This window comes from Bufo gargarizans, chromosome 4 (assembly GCF_014858855.1).
Source record: "Bufo gargarizans isolate SCDJY-AF-19 chromosome 4, ASM1485885v1, whole genome shotgun sequence".
Lineage (NCBI taxonomy): Eukaryota > Metazoa > Chordata > Amphibia > Anura > Bufonidae > Bufo > Bufo gargarizans.
In genome coordinates this window covers 520,089,430-520,104,359 of record NC_058083.1, presented here as the reverse complement: position 1 = coordinate 520,104,359, position 14,930 = coordinate 520,089,430, and the positions used below count along the sequence as shown (strand labels likewise).

Sequence of the window (14,930 nt, the reverse complement as noted above, 5' to 3'; positions counted from 1 at the left end):
GAGATGTGGCCAAGGAAAACCACTCTCCAGGTGAGAAAGGTCAGGGAGACCTCTCCAGAGGTTCGAAGGGGGCCGTCTGCAGAGCACGCAGGACCAAGTAGAGATCTCAAGGAGGCAAAAGGGGAACATACGGGAACCAAATGTGCCACCCTCTGAAGAAAAACCTTCACAGGACCCATAAGAGCAAGGGACCCTTGAAAAAGGAAGGCAGCGCCGAAACCTGACCATTCAGGGAACTCAGCGACAGTCCCATCTCAAGTCCAGACTGAAGAAAAGACAGCACCATCGGGATGGAAAAGTGAAGGGGAGGGAACCCCGAGTTCTCACAAAAAGTCATGAAGGCCTACTAGGTGCGATAGTAATCTGTGAGGAAGCCGGCTTCCCCTGATCATGATTCTAACCACCGAATCCGAGAATCCCCTCATCTTCAGGATGACGGTTTCAACAGCCACGCCGTTAAACGAAGAGACCGTAGATTCCGGAGGAAGAGAGGACCCCGAGACAGTAGAACCTCCCTGTCGGGAAGAAGCCATGGAGACACCAGCGCGTCCACCCCATATGCCTTCGGACCTCGGGGGCGAGCCGGAGACCTGGGAGCTTGTTGTTGAACCTATGACGACATCAGATCCACATTGTTTCGACTTAGAAAGTCCGCAGCCCAGATGCCTATTCCCGGAAGGAATACCGCTGACCACACCGGAACGTGTGACTCCGCCCACAGCAGAATAATTAATTATATATATATATATATATATATATATATATATATATATATATATATATATATATATATATATATATATACATACATATATATACACACACACACACATTCACATTTTATTTTTTAACCTCCCGCATCACTGTCCGGCTGCGGTCCCACCTTGATGGCTGAAGTAAGTCACTCTCAGCTCAAGGATGTTGATAGGGAAACGATTCCGTTGTCGACCAAACCCCCAGGATCGAGTGGGACCGGAGAACGCCGCCCCAGCCAGAGGCAGGCATCAGTGTTCCAGGAAAAGAACGGGAGTAACGATCTACCCGCCTTCAGGTTCATAGGGAGCCCACACCACAAAAAAAGCTTCCTGAACCTGTAGAAAATATAAAACAGAACGCGTCACCTGCAGATGTAAGCGTACATACCACGAGAGGTCTCGTCCCAGAGGGAAAGATCTCCTGTCGCAGCGACAGAGTGTGAGAAAAAAACTGGGCATATGGTACGGCCTCGGAAGAGGCCACCACAAAACCCAGGACCCGCAGGTACTCCTGAAAGGAGAGACACGGGGAGCGCAGAAGGTGCGACACCGCAATTTGGATCCAGAAGACCTAGTAGTCTGAAAGAAAAAAATCTCTCGGTCAAGGCATCCAAAAATATCTCCAGAAGGAGAGCTTCAGGGACGGGAGGAGAAGGATCGTGGAAGTCGATCAACCATCCGAGCTGTTACATTTGAACAGTGATCCGGACGCTGTTCCAGGTAAGGCCGCCAAGAAATGTCCTTGGTGCGAAGAAGAGCCATGAAAGGCGCTAGGATCATGGTAAAGACCCTAGGGGCAGACGCTAACCGGAAAGGGAGGGCGACAAAAACACATAGAGTCGGCCACCCATAGCAAGCGCAGGAATCGTGAGATTCTGCGATCGGGCCATGCGGACAGGCATCCCGGAAGTCTACGGACGCGAGGAATTACCCTGAAGAAGAGAAACAATAACGGAGCGGAGGGATACCAATCTAAACCTCCTTATCCGGAGGAAAAAATTTTGAGCAGCTCCGGATCCAGGGTCGGACGCACCGACCCCCTCCTTCCTTGGAACGATTAACAGGTCTGAAAAGAAACCCGTGCCCTGTTCCTCTGGAGAAACCGGGGTAATAATCCCCCTGGTCCAGAAGAGAAGAAACTGTCATCCAGAGATTCCGAGGCACGGAACGGATCCCCCGGAACGCTGGATGTAAACTCTACCTTGTAACCCGACGTTACAATTCTTAGAGCCCAGGCGTCCTGAACATGAGCCCTCCAAACCTGTGGAAGTAGCAGGGAGGCCGACTGCGCCCTTGGACACCATAACGGCTGGGGCTTGAAGGAGGGGGGGTTCCTGCGGGAGTCCTGTAGCCCCCCCCCAGCGACAGGGCAGCGAAAGGACTGGTACTGGAACCGGAGGACCCGGTTCGAAAGGGACGTTAGGACGTAGGTGTGGAATGTTAGAGTTCTTGCCCCCAGATAGCGGTAGAGAAGAACTCGTCCAGCTGAGCCCTAAAAAACCTGGAACCCTCAAAGGGGAGGCTAGTAAGGGGACACTTTGAGAAGCATCAGCGTCCCACACTATCAACCCGACCTCTCTGTGCAGAATGACGAGAGGGCTACAATGCGGGTAACGAGGGAATCAATGTCCATGGAAGCCTCGCAAAGGAATTTGGAAGACTGAGACACCTGGAGAACCAAATCTGGTGTGTCAGTAGACGCATCATGTTCCGCCAGGTTCAGGTGGTGGCGCTGCAACCACACCTGGGGAGAACACTGGCCTAACGTGCCCGCCAGAGATAAATGGCTCTTGAGAGAGAATCTAGGCGCCCGTCCAGAACGTCCTGCAGAGAGGAGCCGGTAAGGACAGGGAAGGCAGTGATCCTGGACACTGGGGGATCCACCCTAGGGGAGAAGACCAGCCCTCCCCACTGCTCAGTCGTAAAAGGATGATCCTGTCCCAGGTTCTGGGTATGACCGCGGAAATTCCTCATGGATAGGAAAAAACGCGGCAACCTATGGCTTCTTGGACGGAAAACAAAAAGGGGGGAACTCCCGCGTAGAGGAGAATCCCCTTGGAGATTACAGGTGTCACGGACAGCCGCTACTAAGTCCGCCAAACGTGGGGAGCTTAGGCGGAGGGACCCGCTCCATGACCTCGTCCGAGCCGGACAATCCCCCTTCAGACCTGCGCTCCTTAGGGGGAGAGAGTCGTCTGAACACATCTCTAGACGAGGAGGAAAAACGGAGTCATCCAAGGATGGATGCTACCGCTCACGCTGCCTCTTATTAGTCAGGCGACCTCAGCGGGAACCACTGCGGGGAGACGGAGTGGTAGGGGCCACTGGATTGGCAACTGCCATACGGTCCAAAAAGGACATGGCTGCCTTGGCGACTCAGGACAAATCAGCAGCCGCGCAAGACCTGGCAGATGCCCAAGCGTGTACCGCCGGGACAGAAATAAACATTTTTCCCCCTTTTTAAAAAAAAAAAGGCTTAAAGTGGTTTGAACTCAGAAAGTCTGGACTGGGGCAACAGCCTTATCATTGAGCTACCAGCTTGCCTTAGGAGCTGGGTTGGGCAGGAAGGAGATCCTGTCCAGGGCCAGGGCAGGAGGCACAAAAACCAGTGGTCTAACAGGACCCATTGGAGCCTGAGAAGGTGACTAGGCTTAGGCATGATAACTATGCAAGAAATCTACAGTTGTAGTTAGAGAAAAGAAACCTTAACGGTGTCTTCTGGGAATCGAACTAGAGATCGTTCACATGAGAAGCAAGGCATTTATACACACACATACACAGCTAGACAGCTGTCCAGAGAGAAGCAGATTGAATAGGGTTAAGATGCCATTACTCTGTGTTGCTGTTCAGCAGGGGAGCAGTCAGGAGCGTGGGAACCTTTGTAGCAGACGGAGGAAGATGCAGGAGCAAAGCGTCAGGCTCCGCCCTCCGGCCGCGTCAGGCTCCGCCCCCCGGCCGATAGAAGCGCGGGAAACATTGCGCGCTCCACTCCTTGTGCTTTCTGAAAACATGTCCCCCAGTGCCGAACACAGCGAAGCGGGGGTTAACAAGGCACCACACACGCCTGCAGTTGCAGCCCAATCCTCGTTCTGTCCGAGGTCTCTGATGGGGCGAGTGGTTGGTGGGTGCTGCTGCAAGTTATAGAAGCAGCGCCAGCAGGGAAAAGTCATGCCTCATGAATAAAAGATAAAAAACCTCAGAGAGCCGAAAGTCCCAGCAGGGAGAGTAGCCAGAATAGTGTCTCCATGCCCTAGAACCCCCGGACAGAGATAACCCCTTCAGTTCACCCAGGCGGCCCATAGACATAAGACAGGGAGGGAGGGAGGGGGGGAGCAGAGAGCGATTGCAGTATACTTATCTGCTCCTGCAGTCTTCTCCCTCTGTTCAGGACCAGCAGGGTTCACCTCTTCAGACGTCTGACTCCAGGAGTGCAGTGCTCTGGATGGAGGGCGGCAGCAGCAGGTGACCCAGGAGCTGGTAGGATGCCGGAGCTAACAGGTCGAGCCCGGATCCACTTATCTTCTTGGGGGGAAATGGAGGCAGCCAGGCAATGTTCCAAAGACGGCGGCGGGCACTCCACGGGGGACCAGGAAGGCGCCATGCCGACCTGAGTCCCCATCTAGAATAAAAATAACAAAAAGGAGTAGAATCAGAGAGTGTCAACCTCCTTCACCAGACACTAAGCAAAGACTGAGCTTCTCCTGGTGGAGTCAGGGGGTATAGCCCGAGGAGGAGGAGCTCTTTTGTATTTGCATAGTGTCCCTCCTACTAATACCTCTAAGCTATACCCATGGTCTGTGTCCCCCAATGGAAAAAAAGTACGAGAAATGGGCTTTGTCTTTCCTGAAAGCTGGCATTCCAAGCACACAGAATTATCCCCATTACAACCGAAGATATCGCTGTTAGGCTACTTTCACACTCGTGTTTTGGTCAGATCCGTTATGGATCTGCAAAAAAGGTTCCGTTAAAATACAACCACATGCATCCGTCATGAACGGATTGTATCATCTGTAACATAGCTAAGACGGATCAGTCATAAACTCCATTGAAAGTCAATAGGAGACTGATCTGTTTTCTATTGTGCCAGAGAAAACAGATCCGTCCGCATTGACTTACATTGTGTGCCAGGACGGATCCATTTGGCTCAGTTTTGTCAAGCTGACAGCAAAATGCTGCAGGCAGAGTTTTGGTGTCCACCTCCAGAGCGGAATGGAGACTGAACTGATGCATTCTGAGCGGATCCTTTTCCATTCAGAATGCATAAGGGCAAAACTGATCAGTTTTGGACCGCTTCCGAGAGCACTAGAGGGAAAACCAAAACGCAAGTGTGAAAGTAGCGTTAGAAATCAGGATGACAGTAAACCCAGCTAAAAGTGAAAGTAAATCCAGATTTTACTGCATTTATCCCAGTCTTGATTTCTAACTGAGATATTGCCTGCTGATTTTGTGATAATGCTGTGATTCTGGACAACCCCCCCCCACACACATGTGCCAGGCCCCTCACAGGTAATATACTTACCCCGAGGCGATCCTGGTCCCCGCACCGCCACTGCTTCTCTCTGCACACCGATGAAAACATCTGAGTAGAGCATCTACATTCTCCACAATTACACTACGTTTTTTAAAGTATCCTGTGATGAGCCATGCAGCCAATGGCAGGGACGAGCCTCCCTGGCATTGCGGGTGACGCTAGGGAGGCTCGTCCCCATCTGCCATTGGCTGCACGACTAGCAATATAAAAAAGATAACACGTTCAAGTCCCCTAAGACTAATGAAATATAATGGCTCCGGAAAGGCAAGAAGTCAAAAACTAAAAATGCTAAATAAAAAGCAGGGTCTTGAAAGGGTTAATGAGTTCTTTTCTGACCCATACATTTATTTTCACAAGTTAAAACTTAAGTATATGTTTTACTAGCTCATTAGAGGAGGGCTGATTTGCCAGTAAGGCTGGTCGCCTCATTGGTAACTGTATATACGTATTGGAATGATTTCCTTCCCTGAGCTTATTCTCACTCTGGGTCCTTCTTCGTTCACCAAAGCCCGAAGTGGATTCAGCAGGAAGGAACATTCGGAACATTTTTTTATATTTCCCATTCCTTTTGAATCTCCTCCTAGCTTTGGCTCAAAAATACATACCAAAAACAGCATGTGTGATTCAAGCCTCACACGAGCAGATGCCGTGCGGGTAATCCGCTGCGTGAAAGAAAGCAAAGCCCCGCTCCGGACAGCAGAGACACAGAGCATTAACATGATTGATAATGCCCTGTGCCTCTCTGTGATATTTTTACTACAAAAACACGGTGACAACTTTATCTCACTGTAATTTTTTAGTAAAAAGGTCAGAGAGGCACGGAGCATTATCAATCATGTTAATGCTCCGTGTCTCTGCTGTCCGGAGCGAGGCTTGGCTGTCTTTCACACAGCGGATTACCCGCACGGCATCCGCTCGTGCGAAAGAGCCCTTAAAGTTTCTAAATTTAGCACAGCACTAGGAACATACATTTCCACTCACTAAACTATACAATCTTACCTCCTCCTCTGCCTGAATGACTGGAGACTCTTTGTAGGGCTTGGCATGTCTTGTAATGGCCTCTTTGCCATTTCTTGTCTCGACAATAAAATCTTTAGGTTTCTTAAAAAAAAAAACAAAAAAAAACGTACAAGTTAAGAAGCTAGGTAATTAACCTATACAATGGGGAAATAATATAGCATATTTTGGGTTTCACAGCTTCTCAGTAATGCTGAGTTCACATCTCAGTTTGGAGATCCGGCAGGTTGTTCTGGCACATGGAAGCTGGCCAGACCCCCATTGACTGCAATGAATGTCTTGCCGATTTCCAGCATAAATGACGGGCTTCTGCCAGACAAAAAAGCAGTTGGATGCACTAGTTTTCTTTTTGGCCGGTCGACAGCTGGCAATTATGCCGGATCTCTGAAACGTGAACGCAGCCTAAGGCTCTTTCCCTACAGATTTCACAGCAGATTTGGAATGTCAACAAAAATGAACAATCAGCTCTGACTAAAGCCCATAATTAAGTCAGTCCGGGAGAGTGAACTGAATATTTGAGTGTAATACGAGTGTATTACTGTAGTGCAGCGGCGGCATGAAGCGCACGGCGTCATAGCAACCAATGATGCCTTTGCACTTCTGCTCTGAACAGGAATCCAGCCCGGCATACCACGGACCGCTCTCGGCCGCGGAACACGGCCAGGTGCATTCGGCCTAATGAGAATCGATTTGAGCACACGTGGAAAATGTAATGCAAAGTAGTAAGACAATTTGGTAGAAAAATAAAACAAGGGCTTTACCAGTGGAGTTAGGTGAACTTTTAAAATATCCCCCTTTCGACTATCTCGGATAACCGGTGATGACTTTGGGTCTGTCTTTGGAGTACGTCCCGGAGAGCGTCGATGAGATGGTGTGCGAGCAGGTGAGCGAGACCTTGTTCTGCTTCTACTTCTCCTTCTTGAAGGAGAGGCAGAACCTCTCTTGGGTCGGAACACATGCAAGGACTGTCATAAGAACAGAAAGTAATCAATTATCGAGGGGAAGAAAAAGCCAACATAAGCAAAATAATTGTTAAATAGAACATATTTAATGGAGACCATTAAGAACAAATGTATAAATGAATCTTTAGAGCGCACATTTATCCTTTCGCTACCAAAAGGTTCCTAATAATATTGCACCACTTGTGAAAAACAAGATTTTTTGTGAAACTCACCTGTAAAATCTCTTTCTCGCGTGGTTCATTGGGGGACACAGGACCGTGGGTATAGCTTGCTGCTGCCACTAGGAGGCGACACTAGGCTGAAAAGTGATAACTCCTCCCCTGCAGGCTATACCCCCTCCAGCCTGGAGAGAGCATATCAGTTTGTGCCCAAGCCATAGGAGTAGGAGAAAATAACCACACAGTAAACAACCAACAACTGACCACCGCCAGTCGGATCAAACCAGAACTGGGGCCATACTGGCTCCACAACCGCCAACAACCAGAGCAAACAGAAATTACTGGGTGGGAGCTGTGTCCCCCAATGAACCACGCGAGAAAGATTTTACAGGTGAGTTTCACAAAAATCTCGTTTTCTCGCTGGTATCATTGGGGGACACAGGACCGTGGGACGTCCTAAAGCAGTCCACGGGGAGGGAAAAAAAATCACATGCCCCCTGGAGAAAAAACGCTCCAAGGACGCGCAACTCACTGCCGCCTGCAACAATATCCGCCGGAGCCTAGGAAAGCACCCGGTAAGACTTGATGAATGTGTGTCCGGAAGACCAAGCTACTGCCTTCCACACTGGAAGCTACCTCATGAAGGAGATTGACCCGAGAAACGCTGACCGCTGGTCGGGTGGGCCAAGACTCAGTCGGGCGTTGCCTACCCGAGGGCAGACTGCCCGAGCAACTGTTAAATGGAACTATCTGGAAAACACCCTTTGGAGGCCGTCAGCCTTGACAAGGACCCCAGGATAAGAATTGGTAGAAGTCCGTAGGGCTGTAAGCGCTAGACAAGGACAAGCACGCTCACAGGCCAAATCACATGGCTGATGGAGAGCTCGGTCCGTGTACTACGAGGGAGAAGAAGAGAAACCCATGTCTGTGAGGTGTGGAAAGGCGACCACCTTCCGCGAAAAAAGAGGATCCTGGACGGAACACTTCCCCATGTTCATACTTAAAGAAAAAAATACGTACAAGAAAGGCGTATTAACGCCAGAGAAAAAATAAAAATGAAAAATAATAATGCCACCCAACAGCCGGCTCCTGGCCGCAGCTGTGGAAGTAGAACTAAAAGGCCAAGTCCGTAGGATTCACCTCTGGTCCAGAGAACGCCCCCTAGGGAGCGGAATATCGGTAGACCAACGCCCTTATAGCCATAGAGGCAGGTGGTGAGATTTCTAGTGAGAGAAGCTGCCTGAGAATCCCTAAGAAACAAACGCCTGAGCCAGGAGTGCCCCACTGCAGGCCAAAGTATCAATACCACACGGGAAAGGTAAAGTAAAGCCAATGTGAGCACCGCTAGTGATGGGAAGCCCCGTCAGTGACTATACTTCAACAACGCGGCAACGCTGCCTGGAAGGGCAGATGAGTGGAACAAAGATGAGAGAAATACTCTTGCCGGGTGGAGCTCGACTACGCTCCGCTCGTCTTGGGAAGGCTCTCAGTCCACCCCCGGAATGAGCAGTGAAAGAACAACCACCATTAGCTTGAGGTGACGTAGATATCACTGACATCTGAAGAGAGGTCGCACCAATGGCGTGACGTCATGACTACTAGAATCCAGGTCCCGCTCAGAACGGCACTTCAGTGTTGACGAGTGCCGTAGGGACTGATCTACCCAGTAGAACGCACTCAAAAGGTAGGTGCTGATCAACCATCGCCACACCCGAGCCGACGACAGAAGGACAACAGTTAATAATAAGAATGAAGAAAGACCGGCACTCACTGTAGTCCTCAACAAAAGATGATGTCTCCATTGGTCACATACAATACTCTGACGCGTTACGGCTCACATCAAGAGCCTTCTCAAACATATGGAATGGATTAAATGTGGCAGGAGGACAACAGTTGTCAGAGCCACGGACCCTTACTGGTAGTAAACCAGAAAGAGGCCAGAGCTAAAGCCCATTCCCCTGTGAGACTGGAGCTCAACAGTGTCTAGTGGTGATGCGATACTCCGCCTGAAGGGGAGGCCCTACAAGGGAAGCCCCAAGAGTAATGCTCACGCCATACTCCAGCCGAGGAGTAGGCCACACCGTAGAGGTCACTGATTCTCGTGTTAGAGGAATCCGTTGCCTGACGAAAGAACTATGCAGTAGGAGCCTTAGCATGTAATGGCGACTCAAACACCCCTCGTGCGGTAGGGGTCACTGCATGCTCCGCAAGCGTGGACATGAGGAGAAGGCCTGAGGACATCCAGTAGAAGTTCTGGTATCAAGCTGGCCCAGGTAGTAGAGCTAACCTTAAACCCTCCACCTGACAAGGGCGCTGAACAGGAGCAACTGCCGAATTAGTACCAGGGTAGAACCCCTACCTGAGGGGGGCTGTCCCGCTACAGCGATAAGGAGCATCTAGCCCTAGCGTGAAGACTACCCTGCGAAGGAGAAGCCGTTGTAGTAGCCACTGCCGATTGTCAGCATAACGCACTCACCTAGACAAGGTCTAGGCAGCAGGGGGCAGTCATGTACACAGTTTTTTTGTATATTCTAACCTGAAGCGTCTCCATCACCATGGGAACGCCTCTGTGTTAGAATATACTGTCGGAAATGAGTTTCACGATGTAGCTCATATCCGACAGTATATTCTAACATAGAGGCGTTCCCATGGTGATGGGGACGCTACAAGTTAAAATATACCATCGGATTGGAGAAAACTCCAATCCGATGGTATAACAGAACTCCAGACTTTACATTGAAAGTCAATGGGGACGGATCCGTTTGAAATGGCACCATATTGTGTCAACATCAAACGGATCCGTCCCCATTGACTTGCATTGTAATTCAGGACGGATCCGTTTGGCTCCGCACGGCCAGGCGGACACCAAAATGACTTTTTTTTCATGTCCGTGGATCCTCCAAAAATCAAGGAAGACCCACGGACGGAAAAACGGTCACGGATCACGGACCAACGGAACCCCGTTTTGCGGACCGTGAAAAAAAACGTCCGTGTGCATGAGGCCTATCTAGTAGAAGTGTAAATAGTGCCTAAGGAAAGGGAGAATGCATCCACCAGAACCGGTGAGCACGGACGTAATCTAGGAAAAATAATCCGGATTCCTGTCAGAGTCCGAATAACTGTCCTGCTTCGGCCCGCTCGTGCGCAGTTCCACCCCTCAGCCTTTAGCCCATGGCTGTTGCAGGCTGTGGCGGTGTTGATATAAGAATCAAACTACCCCAGAGGTGGAATGGAACTAAAGGTCTGCTCACCGATTGCGCAGACGGTGCTCTATTAACCAAACGACCCAGGAGGGTGGATTGGGAACTTCCAGCGGTCCTCCGCTGAGTTGCGCCGGAGGAAAAAACTCAAACAGACGCCCCCGGAGGGTGGATGGGAAGTGTCAGTTGTCCTCAACTGGATTTGCACAGTTGTAGTATTATTAACCAACCGGCCTCAGAGGGCGGATTGGGATCCTCCGAATGTAACCCACTGGGCTTTGCAGTTGGCGCATTATCAACCAAACGGCCCAGAGAGCGGATTGGGGACTCTTCGGATGTACTCCACTGGATTTACGCAGTTTGGAGCATTAACAACCCAACAGCCCAGAGGGCGGAATGGGAGTCCCTCAGATGTAGTCCACTGGATTTGCGCAGTTGGAACATAATCAACCAACCGGCCTCAGAGGGCGGATTGGGATCCTCCAGATGTACCCCACTGGATTTACGCAGTTGGAGCAGTATCAACCAAACGGCCCAGAGGGCGGAATGGGAATCCGTCAGATGTACTCCACTGGAATTGCACAGTTGGGGCCATATCAACCAAACGGCCTCAGAGGGCGGATTGGGAACCGTTAGATATACTCCACTGAATTTTCGCAAGTGGATCATTATCAACCAAACGGCCCGAAGGGCGATTGGGGACCTTTCATATGTACTCCACTGGCCTTGTCCAAGTGAAGCCATATCAACCAAGGTATGCCCGTAAGGTCAGATGAACTCCACTGGATTTGCACAGTTGGAGCATTAGCAACGGCCCCGGAGGGTGGGTTAGGAACTGAAAAATTCTCCACTGTCCGGGATTGGGAACAGGCCCTAGGCATAGAGCTCTGTCCGTGAGAAGGGCAGGACCTGTATGGCCGCACTTTTTTTTTTTTTTAAGAATTAAAAATATTATTATTATTTTTTTATTTAAAAAGAACAAAAATATATATATATATATATATATATATATATATATATATATATATATATATATATATATATATATATATATATATATATATATATATATATATATATATATATATAGACCTAACCTTAAATGGACAAGGAGGAAGAAAGGATGTATCCTGCCATATTAAGGGTTAGGAACTGAAATTCTCCACTGTCCGGGATTGGGAACAGGCCCTGGGCATAGAGCTCGGTCCGTGAGAAGGGCAGGACCTGTATGGCCGCACTTTTTTTTATTTATTTTTTTATTTAAAAAGAACATACATACATATATGTGAGGACCTAACCTTAAATGGACAAGGAGGAAGAAAGGCTGTATCCTGCCATATTAAGGCATATCGTGCCTGCAGACAGAGACCTAGGGTAGGGGTAATCTGGTTACCGGATTAGGAAGGGTTAATGACCAAAGCCAGAGAGGAGCCAGCTGGCTCCCGGGGAAAATTCACGCCAGAATATGGACCCGCCCTCCGTACCAGAGGTGATGTAGCGGCCTAGAAGGCCGCAAAGCCGGGAACTAAAGTTTCACATGGGACCCACCACCAGCCGAGCACAGCGGTACCTGGCGGTGCAATGAATGAGGCCATGGAACCTACCCGCGGGTCGGAAAAAACAAAACAGCGCGGCCGGGAAGAATCGGAAGGCCCGAATGAAGCCGGGGCCTAGATTTTTCTGTGCTCCGCCGTCGGGAAACGGAGGTACCCTGATCGGCACTAGCAGGCGTCCAAGATCATACCTGCTAGAGGCGCGGTGCCTGGCCGACCGGGGAGCCCACCCGGACGGTCTGAGGAAGGGGCATTGAGAGTGCAGGGGCTAGTTTCTAAATGTCCCCTGCCCGATATGTCAGATCGGAGGGGGGTGGGAGGAAAATAATGCCGCCGCCGGTTCGGGATTAACCCCTTCATTCCCCAATTACTGAGGGAATATGCGGCAACTGTTGGGCCCCTTTCACACGAGCGAGTATTCCGCGCGGGTGCGATGCGCGAGTTGAACGCATTGCACCCGCACTGAATCCTGACCCATTCATTTCTATGGGGCTGTTCACAGGGAAAATAATAGCATTCTGACTACAGAATGCATAGTATAATAGTGCTGGAAGGGTTAAAAAAAATAAAAAAGTTAACTCACCTTATCCTCTTGTTCGCGTAGTTCGTTCCCGGTCTGTAGTTTGCTAGCTGTGGGCTTGGTCCATCACCACGGTGATGGACCATGTGATTGGAGCATGTGATCTGACGTAATCAAAGGTCCTTTAGCCCAAGCCCACAGCTAGCAAACTACAGACCGGGAACGAACTACGCGAACAAGAGGATAAGGTGAGTTAACTTTTTTATTTTTTTAACCCTTCCAGCACTATTATACTATGCATTCTGTAGTCAGAATGCTATTATTTTCCCTTATAACCATGTTATAAGGGAAAATAATACAATCTTCAGAGCATCAATCCCAAGCCCGAACTTCTGTGAAGAAGTTTGGGTACCAAACATGCGCGATTTTTCTCACGCGAGTGCAAAACGCATGACAATGTTTTGTACTCGCGCGGAAAAATTGCGCATTTTCCCGCAACGCACCCGGCTCTTATCCGGGCAAAAAACATGACGCCCGTGTGAAAGAGGCCTTGGAGGACTCGCAGCCTCCATAAGAGGGGGCCATGGTGTGAGGGGGACAGAGAGGGACAGTATACTCACCTGCCTTCATCTGTGTTCTTCACCCATAGTCTTGTACCAGCAGGGACACCCCACGACCGCTGGCACCAGGCATCAGGGGTCCGGGCAGAGAAGAGCTGGAGATCAGGTGTCCCTCTTGCTGGCGGGAAGCAGGGGAGCGAGGCTGCCCTGGTCCACTTTGTCTTCTTGGGGGAGGCAAGGCGGTGGAACAAGCAACACCGGCCAGCCTCCCAGGGAGACAGGGACGCAAGCGTGCCTGTGCCCCATCCATGAATCTGTAAAAAATAACAAAATTAAGAAAATCAAAAAAGGCCACCCTGCTAAGCAGGGAGGTCTGCCTCCTACGACACTAAGCTAAAAACTGATATGCTCTCTCCAGGCTGGAGGGGGTATAGCCTGCAGGGGAGGAGTTATCACTTTTCAGCCTAGTGTCGCCTCCTAGTGGCAGCAGCAAGCTATACCCACGGTCCTGTGTCCCCCAATGATACCAGCGAGAAAAGACATTTTACATAAATGTGACCTGGCTAGTTAGAGGAACTTTCATCTACTGACATGTCAGTTTTAGTAACTACCTGCATCCCCCATGTAACAATCCTGGAGCTTTCATTCTTATCACAATGTTGTGCCATTCCTCTATTATTTCTACTAGAAGTTCAAGAATCAATTGTCAGTACTAGTAAAGGTACAGATGGGTGTTACTAGCTAGGGAGGGGGGGCTTGGGGGGGGGGGGGGTCCGTGCACAGTCTGACACTGGCAGCAGTGATTGGACACAGACACCCGCTACACAGTGTTACGCATTTTCTAAGTATACATTATCATCTAATGATGTTATAGCCCAAATGAATGCTCATTGCCTTTAAGAGGAAATCAGCTTGAACCAAAATTCTGTTATGTGGCTGAAGAAGCCAAGATGAGTTCATGGCAAGTTCAGTTTACATAAAAATAATTGTGAACATGAACAGACATGGTATTTTAAAAGTTATTGCTAAAGATATGGTTTTATCTATGAGGAGTATACTGGCTTCTTCAAACATGTCTGTCTGTCTGTCTGTCTGAAGCGAACAATGTTTCATGGATAAGCCATGACAAGATAAGAATTTATATCCTTGAGGCACACCTGCTGTGTTAGGTCCAATTCATAATTATATTATATATATTTCTGCATGGCATATTTAGTTTTACAACATATTTTAACCAATAATTCATATAATGTGTTATTTATGTGTAACAAAGTAGGTTTCTGGTAATTGGATTTCTGAGAAGAGTTAAATGTTATTTCAGAGGATAGTTACTCATCCATGTAGACAAGTATACAAGTCCCGATGCCGAGTATCAAGGCCATTATATACCGTTATCTATTAACATATATTCAAAAAGTTAGGAGAAGACAATGACTCCAACAAGTCTAGGTTATAGGTAATTAAAAGTGTCAGGAAGAGACCTTCCTTGATGTATATTGAAAATGTTATGAAGGTCATATGAACGTATTATTAGGTATTTAGAATTAATGTTTAAGGTTGTGATATTCATCTGCAGTACCACAGTGGCATCTGGAGGCAGATGGACAATATTATATTATTTTACCATTTGTTTTATACCATGTCAAGGGTTAATATGACATCATTGTGTTATTA

The 14,930-nt window shown here is 48.9% G+C and overlaps 1 protein-coding gene across 3 annotated transcripts in view; it reads right to left on the bottom strand.

Annotated features, from left to right (window-relative positions):
• The window catches only part of LBR (lamin B receptor), an 82,683-nt gene that overhangs the window by 19,159 nt on the left and 48,594 nt on the right, over window positions 1-14,930 (bottom strand). For all 3 annotated transcript variants that reach the window (XM_044288857.1, XM_044288859.1, XM_044288858.1), the window contains exons 3-4: window positions 7,065-7,268; window positions 6,286-6,387 (exon numbers count right to left, since the gene is read on the bottom strand). In XM_044288857.1, the coding sequence (XP_044144792.1) occupies window positions 6,286-6,387; window positions 7,065-7,268 (306 nt within the window). The remainder of the gene's footprint in view (window positions 1-6,285; window positions 6,388-7,064; window positions 7,269-14,930) is intronic.